Genomic DNA, 22,168 nt, shown 5'->3' with positions numbered 1-22,168 from the left:
ATATAACAACCTTTAATTATTACTAAAAGCACAAAATCCTAAAAAAAATATTGTTGCTTTTTTTTTATCCTTTCATTGATTTAACTTGGACTTATTTAGCATTAAGTGGAGACTTTTTCAATGACTTTGTTAATTATAGTGGGATCAGTAGACACTATCAGTAATGCCACCAACCGCAGAGGATTTATTTTCTTGATTTGTCGCCTTTTTTGTACTATCAAAGTTCCAATTTTCTACTTGATTTTTAGAATTACAAAGTCCGCAAAATTTTAAATATCTCCGTTTCTGTCTGTGATAAAACTAAAAAAATTGAGGACGATCATGAATTATTTAAAACTAATATAAGTTCGAGTAAGATTGAAAATTTTGATTATTTTATCGGATAACTTTAGTTACTTTGAAGTATAGTTGGTTTATTTTCGGTTGCAATAAAGTTAGAAGCGAAACTCTTTATTTTTCTTGAAACTTATCTTATTTCCCGTGAATGGTGATATCGTGACTCAACTAGTGTTAGTTGATGAGTGACGACGAATATTTTATGACGACAACATGAAATCCATAAACTCAAATCACAATATTAATATAAACTCATAAGATTATCAAAAATATAGTTTTCCCTTATCAAAGCTTAGAAAATTATAAAATTAATTGAGCCACTACCAATATCTTTTTATTGGTAACCATTGGGTATAGAGTATATAGATTAATATTGATATCTCAAAATAGTCGTCAAACCATGTTTTCTCTATATTTTCGTGTCTAATTAACACGGATTAGTAGTATCTAATATAGTAATTATAATGCGAAAATGAGTGATATAGAAAAAAAATATCGAAGTTTATTAGAAATGGGACTCGACTTATTAATTAGAGGGGAAAACTAAACTTATCAAAATGAAAAAAAAAAACTAATTTTATGTAAAGACTAAAATGAAAGCATTAGTCATGGATGAAGTGACGACTTTTTGGGTCATGGTAGACATCCAAAAGTTAGAGAAGCACGTATATATATAGAGACCAATCAAAGACTAATATTTCAAACTCCGCAAATCCACATTACCATCTCCTTTCTCCAATCCATACAAAATGAAAATGGAATCCGAAACAATCTCGAAAGAATCCATCAAACCTTCTTCACCATCTCCCAACGACAACAAAACAATGAAAATGGAGGCTGAAATAATCTCGAAAGAATTCATCAAACCTTCTTCACCAACACCCAATCACAAAAAGACATACAACCTTTCCTTACTCGACCAAATCGTTCCTCCTATCTACGTTCCTCTTGTTTTCTACTTTCCCAACCCTCAAAACCTCTCTCAAATTACACCCCAACTGCAGCAATCTCTCTCCACAACTCTGTCTCACTTCTACCCCTTAGCAGGGAGACTCAAAGACTCCCTCTCCGTCGACTGCAACGACGAGGGCATCGCCTTCGTCGTTGCGAAATTCGCCTATAGCCTCTCCACTTTCCTCCGAAACCCCGACGCCGCTGCTTCCCGCTGCCACATCCCCACCCCGCTCACCTGGGCCGAGCCGGGGCCCGGGTCACCCGTTGCCATGGCCCAGCTCAGCCACTTCGCCTGTGGCGGCGTCGCCGTCGGCGTACTCATCCTTCACAAGGTCGCTGACGGCGTCGCCATCGGCTCGTTTGTAAAATCCTGGGCCAGGGCGACAATTGCTGGCCTGGCCCCTGTTCCTGTTGCTGCCCTGGCGCCGCCAGACTATGCGGCACAGTTGCTCTTCCCGCACAATGAGAGCATGAGACGGGAAGAGCATCTCTTCTCCGCCATGAAGCGGTACTTCGGCTTCGGAAAGACCACGATGCGCCGCTACGTGTTCGACGCGGAGTCGATATCACGGCTCCGTGCACGTCTTTCCGAGCAAGGGACGTCGCGGCCGACGCGCGTCGAGACGGTCTCGGCATTCCTGTGGAAATGCTTCATGACCGCCTCCGCTGGTGGCGGGGGCGTGTCGCTGGTGACGCACGGCGTCAACATGCGGCGGAAGTCGGAGCCGCCGCTATCGGAGAACAGCTTCGGCAACCACGTGTGGCTCGTGCCGGCGTCTAGCGAGAACGGGGAAGCCGATAGGGATTTGAAAGCCCTTTTCTCCAAAGTGAGAGAAGCCATAGTTAAAGTGGATGTTGAGTTTGTGGAAAGAATGAAGGGCGATGTGGGGTTTGCAGGCTATTGCACGAATCTCGAGGATTCCTTGAGCGCCTTTCCCGAGAAGGCCGATTATCTGGCTATCTCGAGTTGGTGCAATTTTGGGATTTACGACGTGGATTTTGGGTGGGGTCGGCCGGTTTGGGTTACGAAGTGCGACGGCGGGAGTGATGTGGAGTGGCCTTTTATCAATGTGCTTTGGTTGATCGACACAAGGGAAGGGGATGGAGTAGAAGCGTGGTTGACTCTTGAACAACGTTGTTTTGAGGAGTTTGATAAAATTAAGGAGGTTGCTGATTTTGCTTTGATTGATCCTAGTCCCTTGGAGAAGTTTGATAAAATTAAGGAGGTTGGTGATCATGCTTTAATTGATCCTAGTCCATTGAAGAAGCTTGATAAAATTGAGGAGGTTGGTGATCATGCTTTGATTGATCCTAGTCCATTGGAGATCATCCAAACATCGGTTCTAAGTAATGGGATGGTGAAATCTTGATACATTTCAATCATTTTGTGTTGGAGTATGTTGTATGTTGGCTAGAGTGTTTTGTTTAATTTTAATTTTGGGAATGGTCCATCGGGTTTCAACTTCCAACTTATCTCTTTTGTGGGAATGAAACTTCTTAAATAAAAATGTGTTAAAGAGAAAATATGCAGTCTTATACCCCAATTTTAATGAAGCTTTATCAAATGAAAAATTATTTTGAAATGAATATTTCAATATTCCCCTAATTATATTCTTGGTACATATAAACTGTGTAGATTAATGTTTTATGTACATTAGTTCAGTATATTAACTTATTCACAATTCAATCTCATAAGAATATGAAGGATACCAGTTGAAGAACTTATTATGACACTTTATTAATTGAAACTTATGGACGAACAATATTTCAACAAATATTCTACCTAGAGTTGATTAATAGTAAATGAAAATAACAATAAAAGATCGGGTGTAACATATATGGAAATATATTAATATTATAAATTCTATTCGTCAATAAATAAGGCCTTATAGCACACAAAAAAAAAAACAGCTCGTCAAAGCAACGAACTGTAGTCAATTTAAGATACATAAGCGAGTGATGATGATTGAAAACACGAAAAAGCAAGAATATAAATAGGGGCTCATTCTCACAAACAAATATACAATCCAAAATTGTTGCTTCAGTCGATGGAGACATATTTGAACTCAGCCAAAGCTTAATCTGATCCAGAGTTTAATGGAAACCATTGTTGAGGCCACTTGGGATAACTGCGCTTGAACAAGCTCATGCAAACCGTGTCGTGCTGCTGAATGACGCCATTAAGGATGCACTTCATTGCCCCTGAATCAAACGAGAAGACAGGTGATTGTCTGCTAAACTGAACCATCTAGCCAGAGACATAGTTCAGTGGTGGACTTACCGTGTGTTCCTACTGGTTCTCTAATGCGACCACGACGGCCACATTTTGACCAAACTTCAACGGGCTGCAATGAACAAACACGAGAAATTAATACGCTGAGACCGACATTTCTGTGAATAGAGTGCCAAAAGTTGAACATACAGATATTGATCACATTACCTTGAACCATCTTACATCCTCCGGATTGTGGAACATGTATCTCACAGTTGCTTTTGATTTAGATACACGTTGTGGATAACTGCACAAGATTCATTCTAATATGTTAGGTGCCATGTCCAAGTTTCTTTTGGTGTACAAGTTGCAATGAACAGAATACAGTTCACATAAGCAGTGCAAATTTCAAGAGCATGATGCGGAGGCATGTGTCACTTACCCCGTTAAAATTATTTTCTTGAGTATGATCCGATCAGGGTCAACACTTCTCAAAGAACCAACTGCAGCTACTGCAGGATAGGTGTCTTCTCCTTGGCTCTTTAAAGCGACCAGAGGAAGAGAATGAAAGCATATCGGAGCATATATCGAAGCTACTGAAAATGTTCCTGGATGAAGAAACCTCTCCATTTTGTGTTTACTAGCATTGATACTATCTGAAGAGAATATTGGCCTGTATTGTCAAGGCAGAAGGCAAAAGTGGTTTCAAGAGCAATGATCAGTTAGCAAATATCTCTCTCTTGTTGCCGACTCCTGAGGCAAATATAGGAAAGAAAAATACCTAGATGTAAACTGGCGGAATCCCACATGAAATAGGAGTTCTTCTTTTGCTTTGATAGGAGCCTCATATGAATCATGCTTCTTAATACTAGAGACAGGACAAGTTGAATATTGTCAAATAATATAAATATCATTAATGCATATTATAAATATGAAAGAGAACTCAATAAGAGGAAGGTAACCTGAAATGTAGCACAGAGATTTTGGACTCATGCTGTAAGAGACCAGAAGCTACTACTGGCAATCTTTTAGACAGTGTGCATAACTTGGATGCAATACCAGCACTAACATCCTTGATATAAAGCCTTGCATACGAGCCAACAGGTATACACTCATCAGCCTCTTGCAACATATCAAGAGCTTTTGCCAGAACATGCTTTTGTGTTCTCGTGAAATTATCAAATGCAAAAATCCTAGAATACTCAGGAGGCAAAGATTCCTGCCAAAACATGAATTTGGTCAACATTATGACCGGAGACAACAATTCAAATCGATTGAATCCATCGAAAGCAAAAACATACTTTAGGATCCCATGTTGAAGTTCTGAATGATTTTACACCTCTGTATTTAGCAAATCTTTTCCGGGCTGGAACATCTATGGGTGTATCTACTTCATCAGGAAATTCTGGAAGGAACAGATGCAAATTTACGAAGTTAGTCTTATAGTTTCTTCCTTATTACTGCTACATCTTTTAGAAACTGGACATGCTTAATCACACTGATAACTTACAAGAAGCCAACATAATAAACATTAAATACTTAGGAATATACCCTCATCTTCTGCATGTTCTTCTTTGATTTTTCGAATCTGCTCAGCAATCTGCTCATTAGTTAAGTTGTCACCATCCTGTATAGGACAAAGAAGATGAATAAATACAGGCCGAGTATAATAAGTGAAGTCTTTGTACCCTGTGCTGAAAATGGCTCCAAGAAAGATTTGGGAAAGAAGATTTGGGAAAGCAAACTAATTCTAATGAGAAGGTAATGTAAATGAATTAATTTTTAGTTATTTTTTATTTAATATAAGAAGATTTCAGCATCCAAAAGTGGAAGCTACTGAAATAATCTACCGGTTACTAGATATACCTACCATCATCATTACAGACTCTGTATCGGTTTCGTCATCAGAATCTCGCAGATTTAGTGAAGCCTGATCTTCGTCAAACTCTAAATCGTTCTGAAGCTTCTGGCCAGGAAACCCATTCTCACCATCGTCCACTACCATACCATCATCGTCACCTTCACTATCAGAATAATCAGCATCTGAATCATCCACAATCCATGCGGCCTGAAAAATGTTCCAAATCAATATACATTGCACTAATTTATGTAAAATTGTATGGCATGACAAATAACTAGATACAAACTAAGCGAAATTGACTTAAGATAATGAGGCAATTTCCAACCTGGTATTCAGAGATGCCCTTAGGAAGCCTCTTCTTTTTCATCTTCTTTTCCTTGTAATTTCTTTCTGCTTCAGCCATTTCTGCCTCTGTAGGCCATGTCTGAATTGAAACAAACAAAAGCCTTAGAACAAACTGTAAGAAGATACGAGCTAAAGAAGATTCAAAAAATGGAAGAAGCAGGAACAGGAATTACAAAGAGTAGACAATTTCCATGTACCACATAATCATTAACTAGAATAGAGGTGAGAAAACCAGATAAACTATCCAGAAGCTGAAAACTTATGAAGCACCAAAAACAGTGTGTACCTGTTCTCCTGCCAATATATCGGGAGCATTTTCAACAACTAAAGGCTCTTGTTTCATTGGATCAGCGGTAAGGCATGACAGCACCTGCAAATTGAAAACAACAAATAGTAGAATGAATACAAGAGGCCAAATAGTAGAATGAATACAAGAGGCCAAAGGTGAGTTCTTAATAAAGAAGCATCAAACACCTATACAGGAGACTGTTGGATATTGAATATCAATTAGTGAAAAGTTATCAAGTTGTATCTTGAGACTGAAAAAATTGGCAGGGCATCACCTGCATATTTTCATTTTAGGAACATTTTCTGCTACAAGTAAAACAAAAAAATTCTGAACTTTTCCCCCTTCTTGTTATTTATTTGTCTTGTATAAGTAACAAGAGAATGAAAGAGGCTTCAATATCAGCCCCATAAAATTTTGTTATGGTGTGTATAATGAAAAACATGCATTTCCCACCTATAGACATAAGTAACAGTATTACATAGGCATCCTTCAGACAATCAAAATATCCAAAATACAATGCAAAATTGGACAATTTAATTTGTAAGAGCGAATCCAAACCATCACTAGCAGAAAAGAATATCTACTTCACTGGAATGATAACAAACCTGGATATCATTCTCAGAATCCATGAGGTCTGCTCCTTTCCTTAGATTCAAGGGACATGGATCCTTAAGAAGTTCAATCTTAGACAGTGGGAAATCCCCTGCTCCAGCAACGTGAACCTGATCTTAAAAAATTCAGACAGAGCATATGCATTCATGATTTCAAGCAAAATAATGACAGAGGCAGAATATATCACCAGTTGATTAACTGAGAGGCTGTGTGCACGTATATAACCAGTAAGGACAAGTGTGCATTTTCCAGGACTACTGGTATCATCAGTTTCCGTTTCAACCTGTTGCATGTTGATAGTTGATGTGTCAGACGGTCAGAGCACGTGATCCCGTAAATTGAAGCCAATTCACTATCATAATGTGGCCTACAGTTGAACATGCAATATGTGACTCTTATCTTACTGGGCACATCAGTTAAGTTTCATGTCAACTCTCCGAATAGGGGGAACATTATAAAAAAAGTCTTAAGTGGGTAGTGGAATCCTTTCATCTTTGTATTTTATCTTCGTATTTTTTAAGCAGCAAACTATCAGTTCAGAAAAGCTATTTTACCCATATCCAGTTACACTAATGATGATACAAGGGACCTTTTCTATCTTAGTGATAGTAAAAGGAACTTTTCTCTTTGTATTATTCAATAAAATAGATTATAAAAAGGAATGTATTGGGATAAATTCAGTTACTGCAATGAAGATATGAGGAGCTTTGTGCTACCGCTATCTGACTGATAAAAATTATACAATAGCTTCAATAAATGTGATAAAATCTGTCTCACTAAGTAACCTAAAACTTGAACTGTGCAGAATGCTAACAGAATAAATATTGCTGATTTTGTTATACCTTCTGGGCCATAAGGTAAGAACGTTGGTTTCGCCAATGAGGTGCTGTGAGCCTTTGCTCCTTGAAAAGCCACATAAACTATAACAAAGAAAGAAATTTGAACTCATAAAAACTGTGGAAGCCAACTAAAGAAAATGGACCAACAGGAAACCATAAACTAATTTCTGATGAATTTTAGGGTTTCGCACCTTATGCAGTTCATCCTTTTTATCAGCGGGGTAAAACTTACAATCTTCTGGAAATTCAGGAGCAAGCACTGACATGCACATCTTCTTTAGTTCATGTCTTCTTTTCAAGTCCTCAGGTAGATCCTGAAGTGAAAATCAGAGGATGTGCTCAAGTTTTTGAAAGTAAATGTGAGGGAGAAATGAATGCATACAGAAGAAGTATGGGAAATATTACATACACGAATCAGCACTGTGGTGCTTGGTAGACCAAGTGTTCTGAACACAGAAAGACACTGAGAGCCAAATGAATCGATGAAACTAACAGTATCATCCGCTTCATGTAAGGAGTTTTGAGATGCCACAAAGGCAAGCAAATCAGCAACCTGCAAGATATATATTCCCAAGCACATGAGAAGGAAATACGTTAATAGCAAGACACATGCAACTCAAAGATCAGCCAAATATTTGATTATGGAAGAACAAATATAGTACCTTTGCCATTTCCATGCACGCAACAAGATCACCATGAGGAGCTTTTAAAACCTATCATTCGAAACATAAGTTAAATACCATTTTTCTTTTTTTCAAAGAGACTCTACAGACCCATATACAAAGCACTTTAACCACAACAAAACAACAGAATAATGCGATAAAATTTAAAACAAAAAAATAAACAGGAAAAAGAAGCATTTCAAGAATTAAGTTCCATTACTATAAGCATAGTAACATCCTAATTTTGTCGAGGCAGCTACATCACTCCAGAAGCCATGCATAGATTGGATATACAGGCAACAGATGTTATTATGAACGTACTGTGGTTCTTAGTTTGTACTCCGATGATGCAGCAGCTGGGAAAGTAGTGGTACGTCCCTCTTCAGATAGCAGTGATAGAATATCTTCTTCAACGGCATTCAAGTCTACACAAGCCGAAAGCCCAAAGAGCACCTAAAATATTCAAAAATCAGCAACAAAAAAAAACACAATAGTAGCCATCTCCAGCTTAACAACAACAGCAATCACACTTACAATAACACGAGGGGGGCTTGACGGCCCCGACAATGCCCTCTTCTCCTTCAAAACTGCAGCTCTCTTCTGCTCTCTCATCTGTAGTGCACAATGGTTCAAATTAAAAACCAAAAGCTTCAACTCTGATTGGACTAGATATAATTTATCAATGTATTCAACAACAAAAACCCGTAAACAAAAAAGAAGATAAAAGAGATGTACCATTTTGTTACGTTGCAGCCGTGCGGCCTTTGCTCCTTTACCAATACCTCCATCAGATTTTGACACCTTCAGCTTATCTGATAAGAAAATAACAGAAGTTCAAATTGCAACACATTTAATCAAATTTATACAATATGAATCAAAATAAAATTTAACCTTGAGAAGAAATTTTATGAACATTGCGCGATGATTTCGAAGCAAATCGAGTTTTATGTGACTTATTCATCTGGTGCCTAGACCCTCCCATATTGACAACGTTGTTCTGAGCTTGCTCGCTTGCGCGATTAGGGGTTTGCAATTGGTAACGGATTTTGGGTTGAGTTGATGATATAGGTTGCAGGAACAGCGGTTGATTTGGCGGATGGACTTACCGACCAGGCTACAGCGGAGTTGGCGGGTGAGGAGGGCGGAGCTGAGAAACGGCGGCTGTGTTGTGGGTTTTTAATTGTGGCTGATTTGAGGTTTTAGGTTCGCTGAATAGTAATAGGGACCGAATTTCTGCAAACTATTTAAAAATAATTCCCTAAATACCTAAATAAGGCGCAGGCCCAAATCTAACAAAGTGATTTGGATTTGGAATGTTTATTTAAAAGCCCACTAAACAATAATTTCATACAAAACAAAATAAATTATATAATCGTAGGATTGCATTTAATGTATACTTTAAATCTTAATAAAACTGAAAAAATCATCTCAAATTATCTTTCGGCGACGATAAACAAATAAAAATTATATCTAAAATTCTCGCGGAGGACATCCAGGAAACTTTATTACTACATCGAAAGCAGATGATGAAGAATATATTAATTGCAAATATAGGGATATTTACTTTTCTGATTTTGAAAATTACTATTTTTAGCATGTAATTTAGTAAATAAACAAATTTTAAATAGATTTGGAAATCGAAAGTAAAAATAAAATGAAATAAATATTTATTAAGGAAAGAAAAATAGCACATTGGCCATTTCATCTAACAAAATTAATACATATAAATATTATACATCCATCTCTTAAAAATAAAAAATATTTATGTATATAACAAATTTATTTCGGACTAATATCTTATCTAAATTTGAGTCAGACACTTTGATGGAGTGTTAATCTTTTTATATAACTTAATGATTTTTGATAGGGCGTAAGAGCATCTTAATTAGATTTATCAATCCAAATAAAGGATGTAATGAGAATTAATTTAAGCAAATCTATACATATATAAAAGGCGAGTTTTGGCTATATTTTGAATATTCATGAGTTTTGGGTTAAATGTTTAATATTGAGGAGTTTAATTTATTGTGATAATTAGTTGTAATAATGATTAACTATTATACAAAATTATTTGGTTTTTTTGTAAGGGGTATTGTAATCACGATTTTATTTATATAGAACGGTGCTAAAAGAGTGAATGAATCAATATCATTTTTATTTAATTACTAATACTAATTATTTTTAATTTCCTCGTAATTGATTTGTTAGTAGCACTATTTAATATTAGCGTCGTTACCAATTGAGAAGTAATAGATATAATTCAAATCGATTGCTATAAATATATGTCATTCGCAAGCTCGCAACACATTCACTACCTTCTCCTATTGTGTTATTGAATATTTGTTTTATGCACTTTTTTGCATGATTATTATTATGTTACTAATATTTGTTGTTTGTGATTTTACTGAAGAAAGAAAGTTGAAATCATGGAAATAGAATCCATCTTTCGCAGTTATTTATAATCTACTGTGACATCATCAATCAGTTGAAATCATGGAAGCATTCACCTGACAGAATTTGGTCTTGAAATCGATGAGTATTTTGTAAAATTTTATAGTCATGAACTCCTACGAATTGCGACTTTTACAGTGCAAACACAAAGTTGTGTTTGCATTGTTAACGAACGCAAATATTTATTAGAATTGTAATATAGGGTCTATAGTTGATTTTTGTTTGAAGTTCATACCTACAAATGGGGACAAAGTGTCTTGATAGAAAATGGTGTCAATACAGGACGATTAAAGTGTTGAAGACGATGAGTGGAGAAGATGAAGGTTATTTCATATAGATGAAGGCTGGTTGGGCAGCGCTTCATGAGTTATTTTTATTTGCGATATATAAACTTTATATAATTTTATTTTTTATTATTTCATTTACTTAATTGACATCTCAGTAGGTGAGTTGTATTTTTATTTGTGATATATAAACTTTATATAATTTTATCTTTTATTATTTCATTTACTTAATTGACATCTCAGTAGGTCGTGCAACGTACGGGGGTGATACTAGTTAAATAAATAATGTACTACTTGCTATACTTATTTCATAGTACTAAAAAAAGTCAGATTTTAAATTTTTGTTTATTAGATATATTAGTGCAATTTCAGTTCGAGATTAATTTAGTTTCGTAATTTAAATTTCAACTTTACGAATACTTTGGGATAATGCGATTTGTCTCAACTTTCTGATTCAGTTTAAATTTCCGTTTTTTAGATATATTAGTGCAATTTCATTTCAGGTCTAATTAATTTTCGTAATTTGAATTTCAACTTTACTAATGCGATTTTGTTTCAATTTTATGATTCAATTTAATTGAAGGAAAAAATCTAACTGGAAACCAAATATTCAACCGTTGTTCGTGACATATATGTAAACTCGGTAATTTAAAAAAAAATGTACAATTTCTTAAATCAAGTTTTGTAAACCATAATTTGGCGGCATTCGACATTGATGACGTTTATCCCCCGCGTTAAAATATCTGTTGTGGAAGATTATTTTTTTGGAGAAAAGAAATACTCCTATGGTGAAGAGAAGAAACCGATAAACTGTTACCTCAACAAGATAACCCAATGAACACTCTCCTCCTCCCTCCCCCGCCCTTCCACCTCCGCCTCCCTCCCCTCCACTTCCTCCCCCCTCCCCCCCTCCTCCGCCACCGCCACCCCTTCCACGCCGCCTCTCAGCAGCTCACCCCAATCTCCCCCGACGACCACGACCTCTACGACGCCGCTCTCCTCCCAAACCCTCACTACGACTTCGCCCCTCTCCTCACCTTCCTCTCCAACCACCCCGACCCCCCCACCCCCCCTCCACCTCGTCGAGTCCTACGCCGCCGTCCCCGCACCTCTCTGGCACTCCCTCATCAAAAACCTCTCCTCCTCCCCCTCCAATTTCCCCACCGCTTACGCTCTGGTGAGCTGGCTCCAGCGCCACAATCTCTGCTTCAGCTACGAGCTTCTGTATTCCATCTTAATCAACGCGCTCGGCCGGAGCGAGAAGCTCTACGAGGCCTTCCTCCTCTCCCAGCGCCGGAGCTTGACGCCACTGACATACAACGCGCTGATCGGCGCGTGCGCGAGGAACGGCGACCTTGAAAAAGCCCTAAATTTGATGGAGAGGATGCGGCGAGACGGGTACCAATCTGATTATGTTAATTACAGTCTGGTTATTCAAGCTCTGATGAGGAATAACATTGTGGATGTGTCAATTTTGGAGAAGTTGTATGGTGAAATGGATGCTGATAGGATTGAATTGGATGGCCAGTTGTTGAATGATGTAGCTACGGCTTTTGCCAAGGCTGGGGATGTGGATAGGGCGTTGTATTTTTTGGGGGTGATGCAGGGGAGCGGGCTGAGCCCGAAGACGAGCACGTTGGTGGCCGTGGTGAGTGAGTTGGGGGGTTTGGGGCGGGTGGAGGAGGCGGAGGCGGTTTTTGAGGAGTTGAAGGAGGGTGGATTGTGGCCGAGGACGAGGGCTTATAATGCTCTCTTGAGAGGCTATGTGAAGGTGGGGGCCTTGAGGGACGCGGAGTGTGTGGTGTCGGAGATGGAGAGGTGTCAGGTCTCGCCCGATGAGCACACGTATAGCTTGCTCATCGATGCTTATGGGAATGCAGGGAGGTGGGAGAGTGCTAGGATCGTGTTGAAGGAGATGGAGGCGAACGGTGTGAAGCCGAATTCTTATGTGTTTAGTCGGATCTTGGCTAGTTATAGGGACCGGGGGGAGTGGCAGAGGTCATTTCAGGTTCTCAAGGAGATGAGCAATTGTGGGGTGAGTCCTGATAGACAGTTCTATAATGTGATGATCGATACGTTTGGGAAGTATAACTGCCTCGAGCATATGATGGCGGCTTTTGGCAAGATGAAGGAGGAGGGTATTGAACCGGATACAGTGACGTGGAATACGCTTATAGATTGCCATTGTAAGCAAGGGCATCATGGTAAAGCGGAGGAGCTGTTTGAGGAGATGCAGGAAACTGGGTGTTCGCCTTGCACAACTACGTATAATATCATGATTAATTCATTTGGGGCGCAAGAGAGGTGGGATGATGTGAATGGCTTGTTGGGAAGGATGCAGAGTCTAGGACTGTTGCCTAATGCTATCACCTATACCACCCTCATTGATATTTATGGACAATCGGGGCGATTTGATGATGCTATTGAGTGTTTGGAGGCTATGAAATCAGCTGGATTGAAACCTTCCTCCACAATGTACAATGCTCTCATCAATGCCTATGCACAGAAGGTATATCATATCCTCAAAACCTATGTTGTCATTGAGTAGAAATTATATGTCAACTTAGTATTTGTATGTGATTAGAAATTACATATGTCAAGGCTGAGAACCATGTGTACATGCCTTTAGGGATTATCGGAGCAAGCTGTGAATGCATTTAGGGTCATGAGAAGCGACGGTTTGAAACCTAGCATCTTGGCTCTAAACTCGTTGATTAATGCGTTTGGGGAGGACAGGAGAGATGCCGAAGCATTTTCTGTGTTGCAGTACATGAAAGATAATGTGAGTGGAAATTATATCAGTACTTGGTGCTCTTGGCTTGATATTGCTAAGCTAAGTCGCATGCATTATTTGTGTGTGCAGAACTTGAAACCCGACGTTGTTACCTACACCACGCTCATGAAAGCATTAGTTCGTGTGGATAAGTATGAAAAGGTACCTCACTGTTACTTTTTAATAATTTTAACTGTCACTACACAGCAAATGTTTGATGCATAATCATAAGCTATCACAACAAACATATGTGCAGAAGATATATCTCTTTATCTGCATAATTTTGGGAGAAGACGATTAATCCTACATTTGACATTTGAGCTGGATACTACACAAGTTGTATAATGTGACCAATGTCATCCTTCTCAAAAAAAAGGAAAACATAAAGAAAATAGAAGAAGATCATAGATTGTATTCCATACTTATTGAAGTTGTGGTTTCAGGTTCCTGCAGTTTTTGAGGAAATGCTTCTCTCTGGATGCACTCCTGACCGAAAAGCTAGAGCAATGTTAAGATCAGCTCTAAGATACATGAAGTCAGCTCTTAATGTGTAGTTGATTTGTTCATCACAGGGAGAAGTAAGCCTTGGAGTCTATATTCACTCTTCATTTCACCAGATAATTTGAGGTAACCACCCTGCTTCCATTACAACTTCTGCGAGTTCTCGACTCCCGACTGTTTGTTCAAGTTGTGATATATGCTCAATAGGTTCACTCCTATTTCGTGCAGGTCGGTTCACTTTTACCACACGGATCCTGTGTTTTTCAAGTCAAAATTGGTTGATGCTTAAGAGCAAATGACTCCCTGTGCTGTGAAGCTGCCATTTGCCTGTTCCTTGTACGATTTTTGGAATTGGTGATGAATGTAAATAATTACTTCATGCATATTGCATTCAATTGTGGCACAGTATATGAAATGTATATGCTAATCTTTACTCAATATATATAGCTGATGCTTCAGTTTGACAAGGAGAAGTATTGACTAATTTCTTGAGAAAATTTACCTTACAAAACACATGGGAATCTGCAAAACTTTAAATACCTCAGCAAGATTACATATCTCACTAGGCAATTATAATATACATGTGGACAAACAATCACTGCTTCTCCATCCACAGCAAAAAATTGGGGAAAATAATAAGGATTTTAAAACTAATTTAATTAGAGTGAGATGGCAGAAACAAGCGGGCGAGTGCTCTTGGAAATTCTAGAGCAGAACATGAAGAGCAGGAGGACAGAAGATAGCAAGAACAATCTGAAATACGTCCTTATTTCCCGCAGGCCTAGCTCAAGAACCTCCATCTTCTTCCCATATCTGCTTTTCCTGTGCATCAGATATCCGTTAAGATAGTCGTCTATCGATACCCAATGGTCGAAACTGGACGCTACTGCCTTAGATTGTAGTCCATCCATCTGCTGCACACCCATGGTGAACATCTGGAAGAATGCAGCTGACCAGTCGTTGAGAACTCTCTGTCATTCAAAAGAAACACCATATTGAGTTATGTAAATCGATTCATTTGTGAGCATAGTTTTATGAAAAGAAGAGTAGTGGAAAATGCCATCATCTATGGGAGATTTCATTGAGTGGACTAATCACTGACATACGTTGAAGGAGATGATGTCTATAGGATTGAACATTTTGAAGCAGTCTTTTTGGGAGGCTTTGAGATCTCCAAATATCTGCAAATTATGCATGTGAAGATTTTAGGTTCCAAACAAACCATAAGACCAGTTCCACTTAACAATAAGGCATGGACGAACCTCAAAAGTAAAAGCCATGGGCACCCTTGCAACATCATACATGTAGTCAGTAGCTGTGCCATGGGCAAGATACCTATGGATAGATTCACATTAAGCATAAGAGTTCTAAATGCTATAAGAGGCCTCAGCTTCAACAAATGACAGCTTATGACTGCAAGAATTAAGGAGTAACTACAGAGCAGTTGATACCAGCAAAGAGACGTACAAAACAAAAACGTTTATGACAGAAGTTGACAGGGGAATAAGAAGCTTGCTTCCAATTGCTGACATCTTACTTGACTTATACATCATTCAGAATTTCAGATTCAGTAATAGCCATATGAGTTTAATGGTTTGAAGCTTCTATATATAGAGCATAAACCCCACCCCCCCCCCAAAAAAAAAAAAAAAAAAAAATTAAAAATTAAAAATTAAACATTCCATCAAACTGTTGAAAGAATAGAAGATGAAATAAAGTTGCTTTGTAAAGGCATGGTTCATTTAAGATAATAAATAACAAAGCTTCAGAACATATCACATTGAAATAGAAAAATTGTATAAGTAGTAACTAACCCAACAGATGCTCCACCAGAGCCTATTAAGCAACTATCTTTGAGGTGAATGTGGTTCAACGCTTCAAGCATTGATTTCATTATCTGTGAAGGTACCCCATCTGGCGTCGTATTTTTGTGATCATATGGCATAAACAAAGCCTAAAGTGATAGCAATAGAAAATACCCATTAAGAAAGATTTGGAGTTAGCTTTAAAGTTGGAAACATTCATATGAATGCGTAAACATATTAAAACTGCTAAGCAGATAATGGCTTTAATGAAACCTTTGACAGATATGTACACAAGTCAGACGCTACATGTAATATTTAGCCCAACATAAACTCAATGACGGTTTTAAAATGTACTGAGTTTCACATATTCTGAAGCTAGAAATTTAGTGAGTTCATTAAAAATGGCAGTAGAAGATCAATGCATCAAATTTACCTCCATCCCAGAGTGCACATTAACCCAAATGTGTGGTTCAAATGAAACAGACAGTTTTCGCATAAGTTGTGTCTCAGGCTCACTAAAAGGACCTGTCCCAGGATTCTCTTCATATGGATCATAGTCCTGAGACAAATAGCAAGATGTCTTAGCACATAATGGCATGCACTGCACAATACCCAAACATCACTACAGTAGCATTTTATGTACTAGTGTACTTTGGTAAAACCACTCCATTTCTTTAGCAAATCGATGAAAGAGAGAATGGAAAACATCTTTGAAAAACAGGATAAGCATCACAGTGTTGAGCTCCAAACTAATCATAATTATCTCATGATAGAGTGCATGAATGAATACCTTCTCCTTTTTACCCCAATCTACACCCCAATTACGGTTGAGATCAACTCCTCTTCCTGCAATCATACCCAAATGGTCAGCATTTTTCACTTTATTAGAACCAATCTTGAAATTTATGGAACCTAGCAAAAGATAAAGCGTCACCATTTCTTCTTTCACAAAGCTCTCCATCTTCAACAAGTTTGCGGCCATTCAAATTTTCCATTGGAACAACCTACCAGAAAGAAACTCAATAAATATTAGCTCCCTTAAGTTAAAACAACTATCTTGCAAACTGAACATTTCATATCACTATTATATCATCATACATTTAAACCATTAAGTATTCTAATGAATTGACAGTACACAGTCTTGGGCATGAAAAGAATAGTGTCTTACATCCACATTTACTGTGTAAACATGCAACACACAAAATAACTAAGCATGCCACAATATGCAAAGAAATTACCTTTATGACAAGCCTACTAAGTGTCCTGTTAAAAGTAGAACGGTTGATGTTGGGTAAAAACTCCTCTTCGCTCAGGATGGAGAGAAACCGCAATGCTAGCTCAGTCGTAATAAGCTCCCTACCATGCTGTCCAAAAGTCTGGAAGACAAGGAATCATCTGTCAAAACAGCAGCAATAACAAACCTGAGAACTTTGGCACGCTATCCAAATTGCTAGAATGTCAAATTACATCATAACCTGACAGGGTTTGGAACCTTCCTCTTGCTCCACAGGACCGAAAGAAATAAAGAATAGAAAACATTGGGAATGAAGATGATTGATATAAAGAGAAGAATACTTACAAGCAGAATCCTGAGCTTTGCTTTGTCATCATTGTCTTTCCTATCACGGTCATAAGTAACAACAGTGATCTCTGCCTTGTATCCCTTATTCGTACCAGACAGTGTCTCAATCTGTTTCAAGTAGCAAATTGTTAACAGATAAACACATACTTTTAGGTCCAGAGTACTCATCACAATCGAAATATAGTACAAGTATAAAATAAGGAACATGATACCCACCGAGAGTTTATCTGGGTGGCGGTGAACCAATGATTCGACTTCCTCCAGTAGAGCTCCACTGCAAAGAATGAAAAGTGTACCCCTTATTACGATGCATAATTTATGTATACGCTCTCGGCCTCTCAATTAAAAACTTAAGTCTCTATATCGATATCATATTGATATCTATGCTATTCAAGGCAATGCATATTCCCATTAATACACGATAACATCATTCATATAATCATTAACTGGACAAAAATGAATAGTAGTTACAAAAGGTCCAAGCAAGGCAAACCGAATCCAGGCTAATCAACGGTCAAAGCAACATTAGTTGAACAAAAACTTTAATTCTTTTCTACGATCAATCCAAACTCACGCACTGCCGCACGAATCACAAAAGTAAAACTAAGAAAAATGCATTACAACTATAGATCCAATCACAGAACTAAAATCCTTCGAAATAATAAACCGCAACAAAATACCTAGTATGGTAAAGATCGTGATTGATGGGGGTGATACCCGCATCCTTTGTGGCACTGCCTCCAGATTTTCCATGAGCGGAGGGAAATCGATCGGTCAACACCACCACTAAACACGCCAAAATCAGGATACTGGGGAGGGGATTCAGGCTACGGCGAATTCCCATTTATAACCGGCGATCTAAAACGACGAGAATGCAGAAATCCTGCTTAAATTTCATATCATCATTCCGGTAAAAAAAAATATGTGTACGCAGCTGTGAGTCGTCGCCGGATTAGAGGAGGACGGGTCGCCGTCGATTGGATTTGAACGGCTGTGATTCAGCGATTGCGCTTTGAGAAATTCCTCTTTTTACTTTTGATAGTGTTTAACGGTTTGGGGAATATGTTCGAATTGGTCGGTTGTAAGTTTGCAGAAGAGATTGATGATTGGCTCTGGTCGGACTAGACAACGCGGCTTCATTTTTCTCTTTTAAATTCTCCTGATTAAGGCTAAAAAAGTGAGATTTCTTATAAATAAAAATAACTACTAGTATTAAATTAGGATTAATATCAATATATCACAGCTCAAATTGTACGATCCAAGTTACTACTATATAAAAAATTGTTATGATTCAAAATGTCGTTTGTGACTTAATAAGTTCCCAGGTCCCATCACAGATGAAAAATAAAATTTTTTGATACGTCATACGAGAGTATAAATACTGCAAATATTGGATTAGGGTAGGGTTATGTTGCTAACTAAATACCTAATTGCTAACTATAACTAAATAATAGTCATTAAATATTCAAATTAAGGACCTAGATCATCAACCAAGAAATATCAATACGGTCAATAAAGCCATAGAATTAATTCCATAAAATATCAACAGGGGTATTAATGTCAATTAACTACATGTTTAGTTATAATTAACTTTTAAAAGAAATTCCAAAACTTTAAATTCATATAACATATATCAAATTAAATATAATTTTATAAGGATTCCAACGATATCATATATGCATATGTTCCGACGTCAAAATTTTTTAAAAAAATGATAATTTTTCAATTTTTTCGTAAAGCAGAAATATCAACATACTATATAAAATATGTCGATATAATACATGTAGAATGTCAATATAAGCAATGTGTTAACATTCTTAAAGCATCGTGTTGACATTCTCAAAGCATTGTGTTGACATTCTCAAAGCATTGTGTTGATATTTCCGAAACACTATATTGACATTTTCATCTAAAACCCTAATTTGACGTTTTTTTTATCTTTTTTTATTTTATTAATAAAAACGAAAATTACATGTGGCAAATTATAGACCACACGTTTTCTAAAATCCTATGGCTTTAAATTAGTTGTAGTTAGCAATTAAATGATGAGTTAGCAATTGATCACTCCTCTATTGGATTATTAGTAGTTTAGTTATTACTTATTTATTAACCCTTATCATTAGAAACGGATGTTTTTAGAGCTAATACAAAGATTTTAAGAATATGTCGATTTGGATAAAAAGAATTTAGAATAAATATATGATACATATTGAATTTGAACTCTAGAAAATGATGTACTTTATGAATTAGTATTTGTTTGTAAAAGAATAAAATTTTAGCATTTTCTACTTGTACGTATTAATTTTTAATCTAGATTTTGATGTTTTAACTTTTATGATATCCTCCTCACGAATAAGTTAATAAAATTAAAATTATCTAAATTACACATGGTATATAATTTCCTTCGTTTCTTATTGATGGATGTTCTTTTTTTCACTAATATTACAAAAATAGAGGCTTAATATGTCAATTGGTAAAATAAAGTAAAAAAGAAAATAAATGATAAAAATTATCTTTTCGCCAAAATATAAATGACTTAATTATGTTGGAATATCCCAACAAGAAATATAACTTTACTAACGAGGAATAAAGAGAGTATCGTTTATCTAGCAAGACAATTGGGCGCCCGCACATCCTTAAATTACAACAACATTGTTTTAGTGTTCAAAATTAAGTAGACTTATGTGGCTTGCATCTTCGAACGCATATGAGGACGTTTTTTGTGGAAACCATACTAGGACACAAACACGTGGACCTCACTTGGACTTGTAGACTTCATCCCAATCCCAAATATACGAAACTTTAAATCTGCCAACCTGCGTCTGGACATGCGGGCCAATACCGGTACCTGAACTCATACACTTATGTCAACCACTTAATGCACTTTTGCAAGTACATTCTACTATTAAAGATGTTGTCGATTTAAAAAAATTTAAATTGTACTGTGCCACAAACTTTGGCACAAATATGAAAATTAATTTAAGAATAGTTTAATATTAGGGGTAACTGCTTCTAAAGTCACAAACTTTCCAAGAATTTCGGTTTTTTCCACGAACTTCTTAAAAAGTTCGTGTAATGTCACGAACTTTGCCGGACATTGCAATTTTCCCATTCGGCCCGACCCGGGGTTTTTTCGGCAGAAATAGTGCTGACGGGGCATGCCTGAAATCTTATGTGGCAACTGTCGAATATATGTGAAACGACGTCGTTTCAGAGATTTCAACCTTTTAAATTTTAATAAGTTTTACAAATAAGAGATTTCAACCTAATTTCAGAATCAAACGCGATATTCCCCAAATTCACAACATCTCGCTTTCACTTCAGAGATTTCAGAATCGTATGACCCAAACAACGTTCCGATTTGGAATTTAGATCCGTCATCCTTTGGCGTTTTCAGCAACCTAGGGTTTGCGAATTCAGCAGCAACGACGGGTTTGCGGTTTCGAATTTGTGTATATCTGTCGATTTCATTCGTTTCATTCGTCTATGGCATCAATTTAGGATTTTAAATTTGTGGAATTTGTGTATATCCGATTTTGAATTTGTTTAATTTGTGTATATCTGATTTTGAATTTGTGTATAGCTGTCGATTTCATTCGTCTATGGCATCAATTTGCGATTTGGGATGTATATCTGTTGAATTTGTTGAATCTGTGAATTTGGGATGCAGTTTTGTTGAACTTGTTGAACATGATATTAGTTGAATTTGAACCTCCCATTAGTTGAATGCAACTTGTTGAATCTGCCATTAGTTAAATCTGTCATCATCTGAATGCAACATGTGATTTTTGAATCTGCCATTAGTTAATGCAACTTGTTGAATCTGCTGTTAGTTGAATTTTTGTATATATGGCATTTGTTGAATCTGCACTACCATTTACCCAAGCTTATATAAGCTTATCTTAGAATGTTTGGATGATAAATGAATGGTTAAATTGTTGAATTGAGGAATGGTTGAAGTTTGAAGAGTTAAGTACACAACATGAGTGTGAGTATATAAACCAGTTACCTTTGGTTTAGGTGGCAGCTGAACAATATTATTTTTGCAAGTCCTACTGTTGTGGCCTTCTTGGAAACAATTATGACAAGTCATTTGGCATGTGTTTCCTAAGCCTGTTTGGTCTTGCTGGGTCTTTCTTGTATGGATCCCTCCTCCTAACCTTATTAGGCCTACCCGGCATCTTCCTACTAGGTGGTGGGATAACAGGCAATCCTTCTGCAATCGGCCAAAATTTCTCCCCGTTAAAAGTTGGGAGCCCATACCTATATGCCAACTTATACTTACCCACTGAAAACCATTCATTGACGTAGTCATCCACGTTATAACAAAGATTTTCTTTTCTTTTACTTTACTCCTGCCTTCTGTGTATTCTTCATCTTTAGATACTAACTCATCAACATCTATGTCATCGTCAGTCTCATCATCTCCACACGATGGTATATAACTCTCATCATCCTCATCACTGTCATGAAATAGTCCCACACCTGTCTCCATTACTCTCTCACCCATTCCCGCATCTACATCTCCTACTCCCTCTCCCATGGCCGCATCAGCTCCATCTCCCACGTCCCCACCAGCTCCATCTCTCATGCCCTCACCTACCCCTTCGCCCGCAGATTCAGTGAAAGATGCATTGAAAGAGGATGTCGGATAGTTACCAC

The 22,168-nt window shown here is 37.4% G+C and overlaps 4 protein-coding genes across 4 annotated transcripts; 2 read left to right on the top strand and 2 right to left on the bottom strand.

Moving 5' to 3' along the window:
- Positions 1 to 1,046: 1,046 nt before the first annotated feature.
- Positions 1,047 to 2,739, top strand: LOC125219083 (stemmadenine O-acetyltransferase-like). The gene has a single exon (XM_048120949.1). The coding sequence runs from the start codon at positions 1,086 to 1,088 to the stop codon at positions 2,658 to 2,660; it is 1,575 nt and encodes a 524-aa protein (XP_047976906.1). The 5' UTR covers positions 1,047 to 1,085; the 3' UTR covers positions 2,661 to 2,739.
- Positions 2,740 to 3,127: 388 nt separating this feature from the next.
- On the bottom strand, positions 3,128 to 9,322 carry LOC125223574 (pre-rRNA-processing protein TSR1 homolog). Its single transcript, XM_048126778.1, has 21 exons — positions 9,002 to 9,322; positions 8,846 to 8,922; positions 8,645 to 8,722; positions 8,432 to 8,563; positions 8,111 to 8,161; positions 7,858 to 8,001; positions 7,640 to 7,762; positions 7,452 to 7,529; positions 6,797 to 6,892; positions 6,603 to 6,719; positions 5,995 to 6,078; positions 5,689 to 5,787; positions 5,373 to 5,570; positions 5,054 to 5,129; positions 4,804 to 4,907; positions 4,465 to 4,721; positions 4,284 to 4,370; positions 3,945 to 4,175; positions 3,731 to 3,809; positions 3,572 to 3,635; positions 3,128 to 3,492 (listed from the first exon to the last, which is right to left on the bottom strand). Exons 1-21 carry the CDS (start codon positions 9,090 to 9,092, stop codon positions 3,368 to 3,370), a joined length of 2,391 nt encoding a protein of 796 aa, XP_047982735.1. The 5' UTR covers positions 9,093 to 9,322; the 3' UTR covers positions 3,128 to 3,367.
- A 2,335-nt stretch (positions 9,323 to 11,657) lies between these two features.
- On the top strand, positions 11,658 to 14,586 carry LOC125221705 (pentatricopeptide repeat-containing protein At5g42310, chloroplastic). The gene is given in 6 exon segments (XM_048123915.1): positions 11,658 to 11,912; positions 11,914 to 13,354; positions 13,475 to 13,627; positions 13,709 to 13,780; positions 14,062 to 14,245; positions 14,348 to 14,586. Coding segments are annotated over 5 exon segments (2,010 nt in total). The 5' UTR covers positions 11,658 to 11,679; the 3' UTR covers positions 14,173 to 14,245; positions 14,348 to 14,586.
- On the bottom strand, positions 14,530 to 18,639 carry LOC125221706 (carboxypeptidase O). The gene is made up of 12 exons (XM_048123916.1): positions 18,442 to 18,639; positions 18,187 to 18,364; positions 17,723 to 17,780; positions 17,504 to 17,614; positions 17,163 to 17,300; positions 16,859 to 16,928; positions 16,715 to 16,770; positions 16,358 to 16,483; positions 15,934 to 16,073; positions 15,382 to 15,454; positions 15,226 to 15,300; positions 14,530 to 15,090 (listed from the first exon to the last, which is right to left on the bottom strand). Exons 2-12 carry the CDS (start codon positions 18,348 to 18,350, stop codon positions 14,779 to 14,781), a joined length of 1,323 nt encoding a protein of 440 aa, XP_047979873.1. The 5' UTR covers positions 18,351 to 18,364; positions 18,442 to 18,639; the 3' UTR covers positions 14,530 to 14,778.
- Between the last annotated feature and the right edge of the window lie 3,529 nt (positions 18,640 to 22,168).

The sequence above is a fragment of the Salvia hispanica genome, chromosome 4, assembly GCF_023119035.1.
Source record: "Salvia hispanica cultivar TCC Black 2014 chromosome 4, UniMelb_Shisp_WGS_1.0, whole genome shotgun sequence".
NCBI lineage: Eukaryota > Viridiplantae > Streptophyta > Magnoliopsida > Lamiales > Lamiaceae > Salvia > Salvia hispanica.
The sequence above is the reverse complement of the archived record's forward strand: the minus strand, read 5'-3'. Positions and strand labels throughout refer to the sequence as shown.